Source organism: Gekko japonicus, unplaced genomic scaffold, assembly GCF_001447785.1.
Source record: "Gekko japonicus isolate JY-2015 unplaced genomic scaffold, Gekko_japonicus_V1.1 scaffold469, whole genome shotgun sequence".
NCBI classification, from domain to species: Eukaryota; Metazoa; Chordata; class Lepidosauria; order Squamata; family Gekkonidae; genus Gekko; species Gekko japonicus.
Window position 1 is genome coordinate 116,005 of NW_015173138.1, and position 20,448 is coordinate 136,452.

Sequence of the window (20,448 nt, forward strand, 5' to 3'; positions counted from 1 at the left end):
GGGGGATATTGCGCAAGCAGCTCTGCTAAACTCTCCTCTAGCTCTATGCCTTGGTTTCTATGGCAACGACTTCTGTGGGTGATGCCAAGTTTGCCTTTGCAGGATGAAGGAACTAGAAAATAGGTCATCATTGAGTGTTCACAAGCCTGTTCAATCTTCATTACTGTAAAACTGGACTTTGTTTTCCTCCAAAATGGAGCTGTGTCATGCAAACTGTTTAATTTATCAATCTGAGATCCACATTCACTGTGAGACAAAACCTATTGTACTGAGTTCCCCACCCCTGACACCTTCCTATCCTGACAAACATTTGGCAAGCATTCCTCAAAACCTAACATTCTTCACATGATCTTTTCATGCTGTGGGGGCCAATTTACTTCAGGTGCTCCACACCACATAGGAAGAGCCCACACTGCAGCTCCTTCTCAACACCAGCACTGCACCAAGTCGCAGGAGAAGAGATGCTGGGGTATATGTGTGGGGGGAGGAGCTAGCATCATGGATCCCTCCCACACCTCAAAAGCCTTCTGGCAATTCCTTTGCAGCAGAAAAAAAGACCATGCTGCAGTACCTCTAACACTACCAAAGAAGGAAGGGGGAACAGGCATTTCTACAAGCAAGAGTCACAACTCTGACTCTTACCATAATTAATGGCCTTGAGTCATAGTTCAAGACAAAACTACTCAGGACATATCTATGCAAGCATCTTGTGCCTTTCAGAAATTACACTGAATTGCCCATTCAGAGTTTGACTCACCCGTTCCACTCAAGGACACTACCTAATTACAGTAATTGGATGCTTTTCAGAAGGATGCCCCACTTGCTTAAAAGAAACAACAACAAAAGTTCCATGCCACCATTCCTAAACACTGTGGAACAGAAAATCACATAGGTTTGGGGATATTCCGAATTTCTGATTTTAAAAGGCTTTCTACATGGGATTTGCTTAAAGAGGGTGCTGGAGGTAGAAAGTGCCATCAAGACGCAGCTGATTTATGGCAACCCCATAGGGCTTTCAAGGCAAGCGACAAACAGAGGTGACTGCCACTGCCTGCCTCTGTGAAGTGACCCTGGACCTTCCTTGGTGGTCTCCCACCCAAGTGCTAACCAGGGCTGATCCTGCTTAGCTTTCTGAGATGTGACCAGATCGGGCTAGCCTGGGCCATCCAGGTCAGGACAAATACGGAGTTAACTGTGTGTTTTATTTTAAATATGAATCGTATCACCAACTTCATAAGAACATTACCAGAAACCTGGGAAAAAATCAGAAGGCGCAACAAGATTTATTCTCAAGCAAGCGGTGTTGCTGGCAGTTTCCTGAAAACAAAACACCATCTCTGAATCTTCTTTCCCGTATTCATGTAGTTTGTTTGTCATGCCAGTACACTAACTTCTTGAAATGCTAGCTTTCTAACAAGCAAGATTGCTAAATAATTTTCAGAAGGCTTCAATTCAAGGAAAAAAGTGAAAGCAGCATGCCTGCACACACACACAACTCTTCCCTTCTGACAAGTAAACAACATCACACAACTACTCCAATTTTCATGACAACATATGTAACAAAACTCATGTTTCAAAAGCTTTGGATTGTACGGATTATCACACGCAGCCAATGCAGTTTTAAAAGAGTGTGCAGGTGTGTGTGTGTGTTTTAAGGCAATGCAAACAGATTAAGCTAACACATATTCCTTAACTACAGCCCTGTAAGACACTGGATATAAGGCATACTATAACATTTATCCTCCTAAAATTAGCACAGCAGAAAGAAAACAACAGCAGGGTCTACTCCCACCCCGCTATTCCTGCCAAGTCCCCCCACCTCCAGTCTCAGCAGCAAGGTCTGAGTTCCCCAGCTTCCTGGTTAGGTGAGTGACAGCTGAAGGCAGAAGTATAACAGAAGAAAGGAGGGAAAACCCACACAGCTCTCCTCTTTGGTATTTCAACTTATCAGCTTTTTGGTAGCTGCTGCAGCTTCAACATCAGAACTAACAGCCAGGAAATGCAAAATTCCTCACATCACTGCTGATGGGTAGCCGTGAGCAGGATTGCTACAACTGCTAAAAGGTAAAGGGGGGGGGGGGTGAGATGCCTGTCATTCAAATGGCCTCAAAAGCCCTAGCAAACAGGCAGGCCTTGCAACGCCTCCTGAAGATTTCCATGGAGGGTCCCCCCCCCCATGAGTTGGAGTCACAATGGAAAAGACCCAGGTTCTGGCCAATGCCAGACAGGCCACCCTAAGTGGTGGGATAGCCAACATCAACAACTATTAGTTTATTCTACATTTCATATATATCTTGGCTCAGACGTTACTCAGGCATCTTTACCTTGCTTAGGTATTGCTTAAGGAGGTTAAAAAAAAACATATACTTAATACAGTCCACACATATTTTATGTGGCTATACTTCTAACTCAAACTGTGTATTCTCCCTTTTAACACTGCAAGACTATTAATATTTTTTACTAAGGGACAGATCAACAATTAAGTCCCCGTGGTACATGTGGAGGCTCCCCAAAATACTTCAGCATGGTCACAGCATGTGAAATCTGATTACCATGTGGCTGTCCTCCCCCTGGCACTATCTCCACAAGGCCAACAGGAACACAGAGTACATGAAGGGAAAATGATGAAGTGGCGTGGGGGTGGGGTGGACAGACAGTTCCTCAAGAAATGAAAAAAATCATATTATTTCCTTACAAAAATGTGTTCATATTTCATACATCAATAACTAAAAGTAAAGGTTTCCCTTGCTCGAAAGCCAGTCGAATCTGACTCTAGGGAGCAGTGCTCGTCTCCATTTCCAAGCCAAAGAGCCAACGCTGTCCAAAGACGTTTCCGTGGTCATGTGGCCGGCATGACTGAACACTGAGGTGAACAGAACACTGTTACCTTTCCACCAAAACGATACCTATTTATCTACTTGCAATTTCTTGCTTTCGAACTGCTAGGTTGGCAGAAGCTAGGGCCAGAGACAGGAGCTCACTCCATCACGCGGCATTAGGATCTTGAACTGTCAAACTACAGACCTAACGGTCTGCAGCTCAGCATCTTAACCTCTGAGCCACCACAGCCCCTACACCAATAACTAGGAGCCCCTAATTAGAAAACTAATATATTTGCTACATCCAGTTAAAATTAACATTCATTCACTCATGGAGAATGTATTTTAATGGGAAATTAATATTACAAAACTCTAATAGAGAAGCTGTATTTGCTCTAATGTAAGCACTTACTTACAGAGGTTATATGAACACATTTGTCAGTAAACCTTTATTTGTAGTTCATTTCCAAATTCTATTAATCCATTCTCAGCCCACATTCTTTTACTATCATTCAAAACTTAAGAAAAATGTCAAGTAGCTCCCCCCCCCTTTTTTAAAGCCATGGTACTATGTAATGAAATGTTTTGTTTGAGAAAGTTCTGGTCTATAGCCACCTAAAGAACAAAGTTTTCTGAGCTAATCCACAGAACAGAATGAAGAACAGACTTTACAGAACCATTACAACTATTTCCATGAAGGCAGCACTCATACTGGATTCAAGATTGTATTCTATGAATTTAATTTCAGTCAATTCAATTCAGCTTTCCCTCAGGATCCCACAGAGCTGCTCTTTGTGACAGAAAAACATCAGAAAGATTTTCATACATTAGATGAACTTATGATAACAGCACTGGAGTTCCACACTTTTACAAACCACTCTGCTCGAGAAGAGGAAATGGCTCTCTTCCAGTGTACAGGTCAGGCATCTTTGGAAGCCCAGTAAGATTGTGCACCTCTTTACAGTTCTATCACACACATTCAAAGCCTACCTTTCCCACACAGAGATGCTAGTATTAAATATCTTACTCAGTCTTTGTGGAGTTAAATACCATTCTTATATAGTCTTATACTGTTACTCTCTAAAAGACAATCACATCAAAATCCCTAGAATGGGTTTTTTTAAAAAAAATTCCAATGCTCTACAAGAAATATCTCAGCATAACTGCATTTTCTGATTACTTTTTGAAAGCAGCCCAAAGCCAGAATACTGAAGCCCACAAGAAATTTTTTGTAAAGTGTGAACTGGTTTTCCACTCAACCCTCTGCTTTTCAAATCATTCTGTAATACTGACAATAGTCTTTATGTGCAAGCTTTATTTGACTTGTAACTACTCATCATTAATTGACATTAATCTTATATGAGAATACCTATGGTAAACTCTGTGTAGGGGATTATTAAGAAAGCCATTGAAAATAAAAACGTGGAATTTTGGTGAGGAAAATTAATGACGACAGAGATATCTTGGAGGAGGAGAACTAAAAAGCTAGTACACAGTCATTGTATGTCATTGGTTGGTCCTAATCAGAGGTCATTTCGTAGAAAAAGAGGTGCAAGAGCTCATTAGCGTAACTTATTTGCATATGCCACACCCCCTGACATCACCAGAAGTGCGTCAGAAGGCAACACCCACCGCTCAGGCTCCACTGAACTGTTTTGGATTGCTAGCTATTGGGGGGGGGGGACGTGCAGATCTGTCCTTGCAGAGGAGGGAGAGCTTGTACCTGAATAAAACTTGGTCTTAAAGGTGCCACTGGACTGTTTTGGACTGGGGGGCGGGGCTCTGCAACTTACCTGGCTGCTTCTTGCTCTGACTGAGGGCTGCTGGGAGCAGGAGGTGGGGCTTGTTGGATGTGCCCGCCCCCTGGGCTCTTTACTGGTGGAGCTCTGCTCCTATGCGCTTCTGTAGGAAATGACCCCTTGTCCTAATAAAGGTATTACAGTGATGATGTTTTGGACATTTACTTTTGGACCAGCATGGCTGTAAACTACATGTCCAAAAGGAAGCAATGCCCACCACTGCATTAGCCTAATGATAATCTAACTGCTAACAGGGGTTCTAAATCCACAGAGGACCCTCAGGGGGGAAAAACCTACATCAAAGGTGGAAGTTCATTCATTCAAAATATGGTGAAGCATAACTTCTTTCCTGTACATTACCTTTCTTCTTTGTCCAAGGTCTTCTTCTCTGTGGGACTAATCTTTTTTGGGGGTACAGGCGGAGTCACTTTACTACATATTTCCTCAATGATATGTTTGTTTAATCTGCTTTGAAGCGCAGCTTTCAATAATATCCTTTCTACAGCTGTCATTCCATCCCCGTGAAAATATTTAGGGTTTTCTTGCGGGATTAACGGTTCCAAGTCATCCAGCCAGGGAGGATAGTAAGAGTTTTGCTTTCCTGACAGTTTATGGTGAAGCTTAACCAGCAAAGACAAGATGCTTTCTTTGACCTCCAGGATAGCATTTGTTAGCTGAGGTGTTGTTCCTGGGGCAGACCATTTCATGGAAGTCTTGGGCCGGACTGCCTGACTGGCTTCGCTGGTGTTGCGATTGATGATTTCCTGAAATTTCTTTCTACGCTCTGCCACCAAGCTGAACACTTGCGCTGTCCCTGAATTCTTGAAGGAAACAAGGAAAACATAATTAGATGCCATAATTAACTTTGATTTAAAAGCTAGTCTGCCAAAGAGTTCCTAGAGAAGCATTTTCAAAGTAGAAAACAAACAAAACAAAATCTTTGCATTTCTTACCAAATTTTAAAAAATTTAAACTGATCTGACACAACTTCTACTGAAGGAGGGTGCATATATATCATGCTCCCAAATGATCAGGGAGGGTCTGTGGCTCAGTGGTAGAGCATCTGCTTGCCATACAGAAGGTTCCAGGTTCAATCCCTGGCATCTCCAGCTAAAAAGACCAAGCAGTAGGTGATGTAAAAGACCTCTGCTTGAGACCCTGGAGATAGGGTTGACAGCCTCCAGGTAACACCTGGACATCTCCCACTATTACAACTGGAGAAAATGGCTGCTTTGGAGAGTGGACTCTATGGCATTATATCCTGATGAGGTCCCTCCCGTCCCTAAATCCCCCCCTGCCCAGGCTCCACCCCTAAAATCTCCAGGTATTTCCCAACCCTGGCAACTCTACCTGAAGAGCACTGCCAGCCTGAGTAGGCAATACTAACATTGATAGACAGAGGGTCTGATTCAGTATAAGGCGGCTTCATATGTTTATGTGTGATCAACCAAGTCATGACATCAGAAGCATGACACAATCATACGTTCCCCTCTACTCCCTTGCAGGCATTAATTAAGCATTACATCTGCCCCAACGCCAATAGCAGTTAATACCGTACTATCCAAAGCTTCCTCTGTGTCTGCATCTTGGTTGAAGAACCCCTGGTCAGCCATAACTAAGTCCAGGGCTCTTTTTGTAGAAAACGCCCAGCAGGAACTCATTAGCATAATAGGCCACACCCAACAGCAGGAACTCATTAGCATATTGGGCCACACCCCTGACAGCACAGCTCATTAGCACATTAGGCCGCACCCCCATGTTACCAGAAGTGTGGTTATCCAGCCACACCCACCTTTTGCTTGTTATTCTGTTTACCTTGTTTGTTGTCAAAACCCTGGGCTTTTTTGTAGCAGGAACTCCTTTGCATGTTAGGCCACACACCCCTAATGTAGCCAGTCCTAATGAGTTTCTGCTGTTGGGTGTGGCCTATTATGCTAATGAGTTCCTGCTGGGCGTGGCCAACTTGGGAGCCAGCCGGAACGCCGTTCCTGTGCGTTCCTGCCCCCAAATAGCCCTGACTAAGTCTAACATGACCATTAATGTTTGTGTGGATATGAAGCTTAATTGTGGTTCAGAATTATTTTTCCCCATTAAACTGCAGGCGATTTAGGGCTAAGCCTGTAGGGCTTTCAAGGCAAGAGACGTTTAGAGTTGCTTTGCCATTGCCTGCCTGTGCATAGTGATCCTGGTATTCCTTGGTGGTCTCCCATCCAAATACTGACCAGGGCCAACCTCATGTAGCTCCTGAGATCTAACAAGATCAGGCTAGCCTGCACTACCCAGGTCAGGGCAATTAGCATTCTAGAAATCAGGAAGCACTGAGTCCCACAGCCCAAAATAAGCCAATCGGAGGCTATTTTAAAAATACTACTGTGGCAAAAGAGTCATCTTAGACTTGACAAGGCTTTGCTTTTTAAGATCTTGATTCCCCTTTAAAATGCTGGGAATCAGTTTCAATGTGAATACTTATATTCTTATAAATATGGGACCTAGTACTTTCAAAACAGAACAAACTGGCTTGGAGCTTTTTCATGGACAGAGTAATCCACCCCCACCCACCCCCCATGGAGTGTGATTGGCTCACTACGCATATACTAAAGCAGGCTCTGACTCACAAAAGTTTATGCTGGAAAAAACTGAGTCCATCATAAGGGTACAAAAACTATGTAATACCTTTTAGTTAGGGCCAACCCAAATGACACAAAACATTGCACAAGCTTTTGAGTGCATCAGAACTCTTCATTCGACTAGATGCTATAAGCGGTGTTTTTTTTTAAATGAGGGAGGAAATAAGCACTTTCCAGGTCAGGATCTTAAGAGCCTTATTTTTTTTATTTATAAGTTCAATGTATACCCCGCTCTCCCCGCTACGCGAGCTCAGGGCGGCCTTGTCTTGCCAGGCTTTGTTATTAGAGGCTAACAGATTCACAGTTTGATTGCCATAGGTGTTACATTACAGCAGTTGCATTCTGGGAAGAAGCAGCAAACAATGGAGAGCTATGTCACTTGGAAAAAAAATAGAGTCCAGCAAGGTCATAAAGGTGCCATTGATTACTGTTTTATTTGGCAGTCCAGCTCAGCATGCTGCCCCCACATCCAAGCCATTATGTTTTTAATTGTAATGTGACCACTTATACAACTGTGTGCCTGATGTTTGAAAGTATTTTAAATTTGCTTGGGGGGGGCAGTATTTTATAGACTGAATTTTTTGTTATGTCTATATTTTAAGTCCTGCACCGTGACAAATATGATAACCTCTCTAAGTTCCCTTTAAAAAACCCAAAACTTTGCCTTCCATCTAACTTTTTCCTTTAGCATAGCCTCAGTGCTAATGAAATCAACAGCAATGCATCCATAAGTTATAATATTTTTAAAAATTAAAAATTATTGTATGGCATTGTGTGTGGTATAGCCAGGAGATCCTAGGATTGTCTGGCAGCACAGTCCATCTCTCTTAACTACTACACCACGCTGGCTCCTAGTTAATATATGAAAACGAGCCACGGTTAGGCTGTTCCCCATCAGTCCACCCGAGAAGGTGGCAACACTATTATGTATTGGCTATAAATCATTTAAACAAGTTAATTACATGTTCACAAAGATGAATACACTAACCATTTATCATTTCAAATAACTTCCATCAAGATTGACAGGTTAAGCTTATCGAGAAAGAGGCAGCCAAATAGCAGCATTATTAAAATGTTAGAAGTAACAGCAAGAGAAGTTCACATACACTCAAACAGAGCAAGCCAGTATTTATTCCAATAACAGGCCAGCATTTTCTGGACAATGTTATCTCCAGCATGGTGCAATGAATTTAGAACCAAAACATAATACAGTCAAGTTCCAGGGTACCTTTTACACCCTACCATTAGAAATCTGCAAAGATTACAGTTTCTCAAGTGATACTTGAGAAGACCGTGGAATTGCAACTAAGTTAGGACCAGCACAATCGAAGCTCTACTGCCATTAAAATGCAAAATACACACGAGTCTACCTCTCTCTGAAGTCCTTTAGACCGCCTTGGATTCTGGTGAGTTGGAGGGAAAAGGAGGGCATTAAAAGACCCTAAAAAAAGATGGTACTGCACACCAAACACATACTATCAAATATAGAAATGTCTATCTTTAGCAAAGTTTCATTCAATACCAGAAGGTGAAACATCTTAAAGTCAACATTGCCCATAAGAAGGTCTTGAACTGTCAGAATAATCCCACTTTTCAAGGCTATAAAACTTCCTTCTACTTACCTGTGAAGCAGCAAAACCATCAGCACTTGTACTTGCAGGTGGTTCTCTTTTCACCTCTGGAGCCGTCTCTGGTACCCTTACACGGACATAGTTAATAAAATGGCGCATGTTTGACACCAAGTTATTCCCTGGGAACCAGCTATCATGGCAGCGTTCTTGTCCTCCCACAGAATCCTGGCGCATCAGACAAACATAAGAAAAATACAGCAGGATATGGTTGGAGCACATGATTGAAGCATGCCAGTACGGTGGATAAACATGCCAATAAATATGAACTTTCTGACTTCGATGGCCCAGGCTATCAATGTTGTCAGATCTTGGAAGCTAAGCTGGGTCAACCCTGTTTACTATTTGGATGGGAGACTACGCTAAGGCAGGCAATGGCAAACCACCTCTGCCCGCCTCCTGCACTGAAAACCCTATGGGCTCACTTTAATTCAGCTGCAACTTGATGGCAAAAGAAGGAAAGAAAGAAAAATCAGCCGTGCTCCCTTCTACACATAAAACATTTCTGAATGAAAGGAGACATGTTTTAAGGCATGGAATTAATCTAGTGAGATTGATACAGTCCAAAGGTGTGATTATTTTGCATTCAATAAGCCTGGTTTTTTAAAAATGGAACTCCTACATTATGCTAGCTCTCTAACAAAGTTATTTCTCTAAACCCACCCTCACCCAGCAACAGTGAATTAAAAACCAATTTAAGGCTCAAAAAAGAGCACAAATTTTATATACTCAAATTGTTTGGAATAAAAATAATCGCACTTACGTTTTCATCAGACTCTTGCTCAGATGGGTTCTCTAGTCCCAGTTCAATCAAATATAAAACCATGCAAAGGACATGTTCTGATAGGTTTTGATGATCCATTAATATCTAAAAATATATATATACAATTTTCCCCTTGTTAAAAACATGAACAAGTAGGAGAGCCCGCTTGTCTTGTAGCCAGTATTCATTAATGCCTTTTGATTTGTATTATGTGTATTTGTATTATGCGCCATAATAGGGAGACAATCACAAGGAACTCTTTAAGTCTGTGACAGTGCAAAATTCTAATACAGTAACTTTACTGTGAACGCCCAGAAATGGATTCCAAGTACTAAAGAAAATCTATGAGATTCCATAACTCATAAAAGAACCTTCAGTGTTCATTCTGAAATGCTTTCAATCATTTCCTCTCCCCAAATTTCTATTTCAGGTCACAGAAAAAAGGCTAGATTTTGCCACTTTATTTTCACAGCATCTACATTTTAGTTATAAAACAGCCCTCAGTTAGAAAGATGCAGCTATTTATCAACTATGGCAAAAGAGGTACAATTTCTATTTCTGAAGAGTAAATATTTAGAATTCCTTCTTAAAGAAGGCTGCACAAAAACCACAGGAATTTTTTTTTTAAGTTCTAGTCTGTCCAGCTAATTTAGTTTGAATTAGCATGGCTGGAACATTGGAAATCACACAAGAATTCTTAATGTTGTTTAAATATATGCCATCTTGTAAATTTTGGCAACTAAAAAATTTGCAAAGGTTCGGTTACCTTGTACTAAATATTGGAATGGTTAGTATCCTAAGTCTAATGTTCAAGATGAGATGTTATGGTGTATCTAGGATTGGTAAATTAATAATATAATTACAGTTAGATATGACAGAATCTGATAGATAAGGTAGGATTTGATAGTTAAGATCAGATAGTAAACTGGTGTAAATTGATGTTTATCTTTTTATAGTCCGTCTCACTGAACTTTGAAAATGTGATATTTATGGACGGACCTCTTATCTCACTGAAATAATTCAGTTAGAAACAGTTTTCCAAGACTGATTATCACCGAGTGCAAATTCAGTTGTTGTTTTTCGGTAGAAGTTGCATATATAGGATAAAAAGCCTTATTTCAATTATATTGAATCAGATCTGGAAATCTAAAAACTATCACAAATTACTCATCTGCTGTTATTCTGATTTATTCCATTTCTTTATCATATGTATATGAATACATGATTTTTATTGGAAATAAAAAAGTTGCACATACAGGAGTGCTTAAATGAATCCACTTATGTCCCATTCATCTGAGTCATAAAAATAACAAATACACTATATTAATTTGTAAATACAGAGAGAAGGAGACCCACTCAAAAATATACCGAAAGTTTTCACAGACCCACATTCATAAACCTGGAAGCTGGCCATTTATTTCCAGCCTGAAAATACCGGGGGGAGGGATCCCCATTCAGTAGTACCTTGTAAAGTAGAGTGAACAACACAATGTGTAAAGTTTTGCAGTGCAAGAGCCTCAGGAGTCCTTTATAGCTTGGGTGCAAATGAGTTCTTTTCTTGTATGGAGGCCAGGGGTTCCCATGAAATTTTCCACTTTGCTTTAAACTGGAAGAATGGAGGGGGGGGGAAGAGATTTAAATGTTACAGATGACAGAACTGAGAACTATACCCCTCTAGGAAGTATGTTGTGAAGGAAGGTGGTATAAACTTTTTAAAAAATAAATATAATTTATACATGTCAGTTTTAAGACTGCCAGTTTCCAAGCGGGAGTTCTAGAGTTCTTGGTTCTTGAAACCTTGATTATACTGAATGAAGACCAAACAGTAGAAGGATCAGGTGGCAACAATACTTTTCTATTGCATTTGTTTTAGATACATAACAGCCTTTCTAGGGGAAATTCCAAACTGCTTTCTTTGAACTGGAAAATGGACACATGAAAAATACTGAAAGCACACCTGTTTTATTCTAAATCAGATCCCAATACCACTGGATTGGATAGCCGACTGCTGCTACAAATTGCTCTGAAGCAGCAAGGCCTACACCATTCCATTAGCACAATTCCCAAGGGTCCCGTGATGCATTATTTTGAATGCGTGTTTACATTTTACAGCACGGAATGTACAGTGCTAATGCTCCACTGCTAAAAAAATGACAAAGTTTGCTCCTTCCCCACTCCGAGTCCTTATCCATTTCAACACTACCTATGGTACAGAATTCAAAGGGGATTAGATAGATCCATGGAGAATCCATGGAGATAGATCCATGGCTACTAGCCATGGTGATTTAGGGGAACCTCCACATTCAGAGGCAGTAAACCCCTGAATCCCAGAGCCAGGAAGCAACATCAGGGGAAGGCTGCAGCCTCTATGCCCTGTTGCTGGCCAATCAGAGGAACTGGCTGGCCACTGTGTGAGACAAGACGTTGGACTAGATGGACTACTGGTCTGATCAAGCAGGGCTCTTCTTATGTGCTCAGTGGTTATCTAATAGTACTACTATGGCCAGTTTTAAAAAGAATTTGCAAAACAGCTTTTAAAAATTCTAGTTTTAATCTAGCCATGCTTAATGTTAATGTTGGTGCAATATGTAATGGGATTCCACAGTAAAAACACCAAAAAAGGAAGGGAGGAGATGGATGTGTGCAAACTCCATGGCCTACTTTCAACCTCTTACCCAAGATTAAGTAATCAGCATCATTGGGCCATGTTCCAAGACTAGGGGGGAGAATTCTTTTTTTTTTTTACAAGGGCACTAGAAATAACAGCTGCATAAACCAATACTCCCCCATGGTTGCCACAGTGAGTTTCAGCCAAAGGCATTTCACCTTCAAAGAGGCCTTTAAGTTACAGGTGATAAAAGGACAGCAGAAATAAGGAAGTGAAGAAACTAAAAACAAATTAGTTCTTTGTGTTCTCAGCATATCTTCCAATGAAAATATTGAAAGAAGGAACAGTTCTATATCGGAAACTTTTTTATTTGTGAACAAGGAACAACTATAAAGTTGAAGTTAGGCAGCGTTCTCCATTTTTAGTATCTTAAGGTCTCATGAATGGGAGAAGAAAGGGAGGGGGAAACGGGGGACAGGAGAAAAAAACTCAAAAGGTCAGCTTTCCGTTTGTTCTTATATGGCCTCAAAGAACACATTATTCATTTCACTAAAAATGAAAAGGTTATGTATTTGTCCAAGATTGCAGGTAATTCATCATTTTGACATGTCACTTTCAAGCAAGTGAACTAGTAAAAAAACACAAAACTACAAGTTATGTAATTTATACCAGTTAAGAGCATTAAAATATATGTATGTATTTCCTCCTTACACATACCCACTAATCCAGAATAGACAAAGTGAGTAACATTGTTGGTTCACAGAAAAAATTCCAAAAACAAACACCATTCAACACCCTCTTTATTAGCACCAACAAAAATATCACAAAACAGTGTGCAAGATTCTGAGCTCCCCAGAAGTATTCATCAGGATGCATAATCAGGACAAAAGAAAATCAAAGGGAGACAAAAAAAAAAATCCAAGGGACATTCTAAAAACAGCTGACATGGTTTGCACTACATGTCATACCCTGTATTACTGCTCTGCTGCAGGGGTTTGATAATTGCAAGGGGGTCTTTCACCCAGGAACAGACTCCTGGACCAGGCTATGGCCCTCCCCCAAATAAACATTTTTTTTAACATATCAACCATCTTTTTAATAAATTCCTCATGTCAGACGTACCAAAAAAAGAACAGGGCACAATGCCAGAGTTATAAAAATAGATCAGCTCACAGCCCAAAAGCATGTCTGAAGAGGAGAGTCTCTATCTGTCTTTCTAATGACAGCAGAGAGCAGCTCAAATGTACCTTCACTGGAACAGTGTCCACAATCAAGAACATTTTAGCTCATTACCCCATTGACTAAATGTCCTGGGTGTGCTTTGGTGACATTTTAGCTCATTACCCCATTGACTAAATGTCCTGGGGCAGATAGGATTTGAAGCTCTTAACAAATGGAGGTTGGGTCATGTGGGGAAAACGGCATTTCCTCCAAGATCAACAAAGTAACTGGTGAGAGACAGTTGGTAACTAATTAGCCCGAAAAAAAATAGTTGGCATGAACACATTCTATAACATGCCTTCTGAGGCTGTTTTTGTGAGCTGGTATAGTGAGGTTGCTAAAAGAACCAGCTGTAATCTGCAGTCCACCACAAACTAACTATCCATTCTTAGCCTCTGTCCCACACCCACAAAAGTGAGATAATAATACTGTCCTACATTACAGAGCTGTTAGGAGAATTTCTACTAGACAATGTAGCACTACTTTATTTAAATATTTATGCCTGCCTTTCTCACAAAACTGCTATTAACAGCTGCAAAGGGAAATATAAAAGAACCTATATGCTTTTGTTTCATTTTCAGTATTTCAAAAATGCAGCTGCATGAAGCATTTGGAAGTATGCAGAAGAAGTTCAGTTTGAACATTTAATCAACCAGTTTATATGCTTAAAAGGCAGAAGCAATTAAAAAAACTAAAGGCAGTGGACATCCCTACTTTATTTTTATATATAAATTAGTCCACAATAAAAGCATCCAATTTATATGGCTCTGTTTAAAAACCGTATTTATAATGCAGACATCGTCATCTCCTTCCAACTACTTCTATACAACCTTTTCACAAAGACAAATTATGGCTTCTGAACAGCTAAATATTCTCTGTAAAAGGCATTTCATTAAACTATTATGCAATGCAGTATTTATTCAGATGTTATAGTTCATATATATTTAACTTACAATGCTGTGTATCGGTCCATGGCAGACTGCACATCTCTACGATAAACGGTGCGAAGAATTACCATGACAGGGTCAAATTCGTTATCCCAAACTTCAGCTAGTGTTAAAAAACATGGAAGATATCTATCATAAATATGGAATACATTGCAGAACTTTAAACAAGAAAGCTTTCAAAATTTGACAGTATTTTCATTACTCCATATGTAGGCTTTTAGCAGTAAACAATGTTATTTGCTTATTACATAATTCCATCATTGCTGCTATTCTTCTAAAAATATGATTTAAACAGTCAAAAACTACTCTTTAAAGTCCTTATTTCATATTTTTTGATATTCTGAAAACAGATTTTGTGTTACCTGTTTAAATGTAAACTGAGCAATGGGGGGAGGAAAAGAATTCTAGATGAGAAGCAAAAGTTTAAAAAGCAAAGAACAGTATTAATTTTAAAACCAAATACAAACACTTTTAAACATGCTGGATAGTTAACAAAAGAGATGCATATATTCCACATGCAGGCTATCACACAGGTTTCACATACCTTTAGGTGTATACATTCCTTGTTGCATGGAGCCCCCAGGTTCAAATACAGGAGCTTTGAAGTCAGCCACACCTGACAACATTGATTCAAAGCTTAAACTTCCAGGAACAATACCACTTTTAGGATTAGGATTTTCTGGAATGTGACCCTCAGGTTAAGGAAAGTAATGTAGCCAGAATCTTTTAAATAGTAACATCCTTCTATATTTATTCCTACCCACTTGAAACGGTGCCTTGTACTGAACCATCTGTGGAATTCATGGAGGGAGATTCTCCCCCAAACTACAGCCCACTGAGACACCCCCCCCCCCAATTTTGTTCCTGAGTGTCAATGGGCTTTCAGGAACAGATAGGAGTAAAGTGGGATTTACAGTGGGAGGGGGGAATTGGTTGAAATCGTCACCATCTTGTCTGAAGATTAAGTGTTCAGATTGGCTTGATTGGATACATGCCAGTAGCCTTCCCTTTACATGTTTCCCTGCGGACTGAAGTCATTGCTTTATTTCACCACAAGAGGTCTGTCTCTGACAAAAATTCCCATTCAAAACAATCACGTCAGACTTAATACAAAATTTTTGTCTTCAGGATGGCATTTAACTCCTATAACACATCATTTTTTTCTTCTGACAGTACACATATCGTTTAGGAAATCGAAAAGACACCTGAGTATTTATTCCTGACCATACATTTGCCTGTGAAGTACTAACATAGCAGAAGAAAAAACTACAATAAAAATGACATTATGACAAAAAATACAAAATACACAACAATATAACTGTATAAATGTAACATTTAGTGGCATTAAATCCATCCTAATCAGCACAATTTTTGAAAGACAAGAAAGCTAATATACTACAGCTACCCACAGCCCCTACCAATGTTGAATCCTAGGTTAGGTTTAAAAATTTAACCATTTTGTTGGGTTCAGAGGAACAAAACCCACTTGACATCTTTAAATCAAAAACAGCGTATCACCAGAAGGATAATACCAGACTGCACCCTTGTGGGTCTTGGTATACACTGCAGCTTCTAAGCAAATTTCTATATACATTGTAAACAATCAACTAACACAAGATCATTCTCTCCATGACTTGGCATGTTGTATGATTATTCCCTGAAGTGGCAGGACCCAATCAAAACAGAGCAATATGGAGCAATGTTAAAAACCAACAGTTTCAAATCCAATTCTCTCTTCATCAGAAATAGAAACAAAGAGGGGAATCCCACCACTTACCTCCCTCCATTTGAAAACTCTAGGTTTGTTCCTACATTCTCATTCCTGTTATTTAACCAGTTTCTAATCCATGAAAGGGCCCATCATCTTATTCCATGACTGATAAGATTACTCTGGACCCATTGTTGAGGGATTTGTCAAAGCCTTTTTGCAAGTCCAAATATTATACAGCTACCAAATCCAGATATTTGTAAACCTCCTCAAAGAACTCCAAAAGACTGGTAAGTCAGGACAGAAGCCATGCTGATTTGTCTTCACTAGGTCTTGTTTCCCTAATATGCTTCATAATTCAACCTTTAATAACAGTTTCCATCAATTTGCCAAGAAGAGAAGTCATGTATTTTCCAAGATCTTCTCTGGATTCTTCTTTAAGAATTGGTGTTACATTTGCAACTTTACAATCTTCTCAAAGGAGGCAGATTTTAGCAACAAGTTGTGTGTTTTTGTGAGGAGATTCAACATTTGAGTTCCTTAAGAATCCTTGAATGTATGTGATCCCGATGAGTGACTTGCTAGTTTTTAACTTGTCCACAAGCCTCTGAAGTTCATCACTTTTATTTAATTGATTTATAGTTCTTCCAACACTCTTCCTGAAAACAGTACCACCAGTGTGGGTCTACATTTTCTGAAGTGAAAGCTTTTCTGCAATATCCCTCCTTCAACCCCTTTTGGCGCTCTCACACCTCTCAGGCCAGCTTACTGCTTCTGAAGTACTTAAAGAAATTCTTACTTTTGCCTTAATGCTTCCTGCAATATCTTCCTCATTTTCTTTTTACCTGCTTTATCATCTACTTACATTTGTTTTCCCACAGCCTGTATTCCTTCCTTGTTTTTCTGGGAAAGACTTCCACTTTTTAAGGGATGATTCTTGCCTTTATAGATCCATGTTAGTGTTTCCTTCAATTTGGTGGTACCATTCCTCATTTGAAGTATTCGGAGTGTCTATTATTATGGATTTAAATAATTTCCAAAATCCTGAAGGGATCTGAACCTCTTTGGCACTGTTTTGGCTAATTTAATCATTTTCTTAGAAGCTTCCCCTTCTGGAATTAAATGTGATTTTGTTGGGAGTTTTGGGGCAACCTTCCACTCACGTGACTAAAACAGGAGTCCATTGGCACATAAAAGACAACAACAACAATTTTATTTTACAGTCAATGACCAGCATATACAAAAGTTTACATAAAATCAAATGATCAAATTTCGCAACTTTAAAAATTTCACTCAAGCTACTGTATGCGTTTCCCGATCTTTGTACACCTGTGCACAAAATTTAGCCACTATTCGGGTTGTTTCATGGTTCACATTGGACAGAAGATAATCAAGTTTAATTTTGTTTGATCTGCCGGGGAAATTTCCAATCAGCGGCTCAATAAATTTTAAACGGATTTCTTTGTGCCTAGGGCAGTTAAAGAAAATATGTTCCATTGAATTAATTTCCTTTAAAGAACAAGAACAGAGCCTATGCATATAGGGGACTGATTTAAACCTTCCTTCCAGAACAGCGGAAGGTAGAGTTGAACTTGCCAATGTAAAGGCTCTTCTGGAATTATTTGATTCAAGAAAATATAAGTATGCAACAGGAGCAGCAACAAATCTTGAATTTGGAGGAGAGATGAAACCTGAAGTTCTATGGATATCCTTTGTCTTTCTCCTCTGGCTGCCTTTCTGATTTCTTTCTGCATTTCAAGATCATTCTCAGGAATTTGGTCAGGGGTGCAACAGTCTGTCTCAAGGATTAAAGTACCTCTCAGGTTTGGTATTCCAATCCATAATAATTCTGCAGGAGGAGAGACTCTGCCTCTTAAACGTCCTAGTTTATAAGGCTTTCTGGCACACAGCCTTCAACCTAGACAAGCAAGTCACCATGTGGAACCCATCTCTATACACTGGCAAGGAGGGGGGGGAAATCTCTTTCAAGAGCCCACCTAAAGAATGGGATCCCTAATTCTTTAATTAACTATATACCAAAAATGATTTAGGAGATTCAAAGGATATGAGGTCCAATAGTGAACTATGTGTCCTATCGTTCATACACAGTTGAGCAACCATCTCAGCTCTCAGGATCTCATCGTCAGTCATGCCTAGAGGGTAATTGACAGTGAAATCAACACTAGATGAAATGTAGAGCCATTTCAACCCAAATTTAGATAACACTCAGACATCATAACAAACTTCAGTTTGTTCTTATGCACCCCTCCCCCATTCCAATTCTCACAGTCCTTCTGGTTTCAGAAGCCTTTAGAATTAAGCACCAGTCCCCAGTGAATGACATCCAAATACAAGATCCTGTGAAAAATGAAGGCTTGAAACCAATGAAGCGTTTCTGTGAACAGAAGGATTTCCACCCATGGAGCACGAATTTCTTGCCTCCCACTTTCTGCTGCAGGCCGATTTTTATTTATTTATTTATGTCATCAAGTCACAGCCAACTTATGAGTGACCCTATAGCGTTTTCAAGGCAACAGATGTTCAGAAGTGGTTACCACTGCTTGCCTCCACATCATGACCCTGGTATTCCCTGGTGGTTTCCCATCCAAGTACTAACCAGGGCCAACTTTGCTTTGCTTCCGTGATCTGACAAGATCAGGCTAGCCTGGGCTATCCATATCAGGGTGCATCCCAAAATGCTCCCACCAAAAATGTTGTTCCTAGTGGTTCTCCCCGAAGATGCAACACAGTCCCAGGTGAGAAACAATGGCTCAGTATTCATCACTACACCCGGCCTCACAAAGGATAATTACTGAAGATACACTAAGAAAAATAAAGTGATTGTTCAAGCACAGTATTAAGCTTTGGGGGTTTTGTTTTGTTTTGTGTGAGTGTGTTATACTAAGAGCTTATATTTCATTATGAAGAAAGACCAAGATTCTGAGAAACAAGGCAAGCATATTCTTTGCTAGTAAATAGTTTTAGGCATGCTATATCCATCATCTACCCTCTGCAACTGTGCATCTGACATTCAAGATCTACTATACTATATAACAAGGCAAATATTGCTAGAATTAAATATATAAAAACAAATAAAAGAAGCAAAGACCATCAGTCTTACCTAAGTGTAAACGGAGACTTAAGAGAATTACAAGAAATGTCAGGGCCCCTTCTAACATTGATCTCTCGTGCTCTGCATCTAGCACCGTATTCTGATGTTGGGAAGCCATTGTTAGGAGATCGACCACCTTGAACCTACAGCAGAAAATTCAAGTTTAGAGAATTTATTAACGTTGTCAAACTGGAAAGGTGCAACAAATCTATCTATCTATAAAACTTATTTTTTGCTGTTCTTTCTCTGAAGTCTCAGGCAGTTGCTCTACCAACTGAGCTATGGCCTGTCAACACCAGACGTTAAAACCATCAGAAAAGCTAAACACAGACCGCGACAAAAGGGTCCTATTTTGCTTCTTTCCCCATAAATAAGAATACTCCTCTAAAGGTTCTCATGCTCTGTTAAAGTCTCCCTTTGGCACATTTCCCCCCACCCGTGAAAATTTATCTCCAGGAGGTCCAAGCACTGCACCTACTAAGAAAAGCAATGAAAAACAAGCCCAGCTGGAAGAATATTTTAGATACAGCTCCACTCCTTGAATGGTAAAATGCATTAGAAATGCTCCTCCTCACAAGAATGGGGAAAACAGAACTAGGATGGCGGAAATAATTCACCAAGTTTACTGTCGCTTCCCCAAATCCCTGTGATGAACCGAATCAGAGAGAGATTGTTAAATTGCTGGAGCCACAGCATCCCTCATCCCGTATACAGCCTACATGTAATTTTAAAATATTTATACAATACCTTACCTTTCAAAGACTGAGGAAATAAAATAATCTGGGTCAAGTCTAGAAGCACAGACCTATTTTTTGTTAAAAAGAAAAAGAAACACACATGCATTAGTCATCACTCTTCAGCTCTCTGCTAACAGGTGAGGCACCCGAAAGAACTGACCTACCTGTAATAGGTAAATGTCGGGATCAATCATAGAGTTACAAAAGTGAGACTGCACGTAAGTCATGGCTTGTCCTTTAATCTGCAGGCCATTTCTTACCCACATGTTACTATGGATTTCAGAGAGGCTGGCCTACCAAAGAAAAAGACAAAAGCAAAACAATCAGCAGGTGTTTTCCGCCCTTTGAGGATTTATAATCAAAACACTGATCTGTTGCTTGCCTTTTTTTCTTTCCGCAATTTTAAAAGAAAGCAAAAAAAAGGTGAGAACAAATTTGGAGGTTGGATCCCACCAGGTTTTTTAACTCAATCTCATCCA

The 20,448-nt window shown here is 39.9% G+C and overlaps 1 protein-coding gene and 1 non-coding gene across 5 annotated transcripts in view; one reads left to right on the top strand and one right to left on the bottom strand.

Moving 5' to 3' along the window:
* The window catches only part of UBR3 (ubiquitin protein ligase E3 component n-recognin 3 (putative)), a 130,140-nt gene that overhangs the window by 66,851 nt on the left and 42,841 nt on the right, over positions 1–20,448 (bottom strand). For 2 of the 4 annotated variants that reach the window (XM_015422263.1, XM_015422262.1), the window contains exons 14-24: positions 20,134–20,262; positions 19,985–20,037; positions 19,242–19,375; positions 18,188–18,273; positions 14,957–15,098; positions 14,419–14,515; positions 11,101–11,242; positions 9,637–9,741; positions 8,868–9,041; positions 8,616–8,648; positions 4,979–5,439 (exon numbers count right to left, since the gene is read on the bottom strand). In XM_015422263.1, coding sequence (XP_015277749.1) covers positions 4,979–5,439; positions 8,616–8,648; positions 8,868–9,041; positions 9,637–9,741; positions 11,101–11,242; positions 14,419–14,515; positions 14,957–15,098; positions 18,188–18,273; positions 19,242–19,375; positions 19,985–20,037; positions 20,134–20,262 — 1,556 coding nt within the window. The remainder of the gene's footprint in view (positions 1–4,978; positions 5,440–8,615; positions 8,649–8,867; positions 9,042–9,636; positions 9,742–11,100; positions 11,243–14,418; positions 14,516–14,956; positions 15,099–18,187; positions 18,274–19,241; positions 19,376–19,984; positions 20,038–20,133; positions 20,263–20,448) is intronic. The other 2 variants (XM_015422265.1, XM_015422264.1) reach the window with 1 other exon arrangement.
* On the top strand, positions 5,656–5,727 carry TRNAG-GCC. Its single transcript has one exon. It is a non-coding gene; the product is annotated as a tRNA-Gly (tRNA).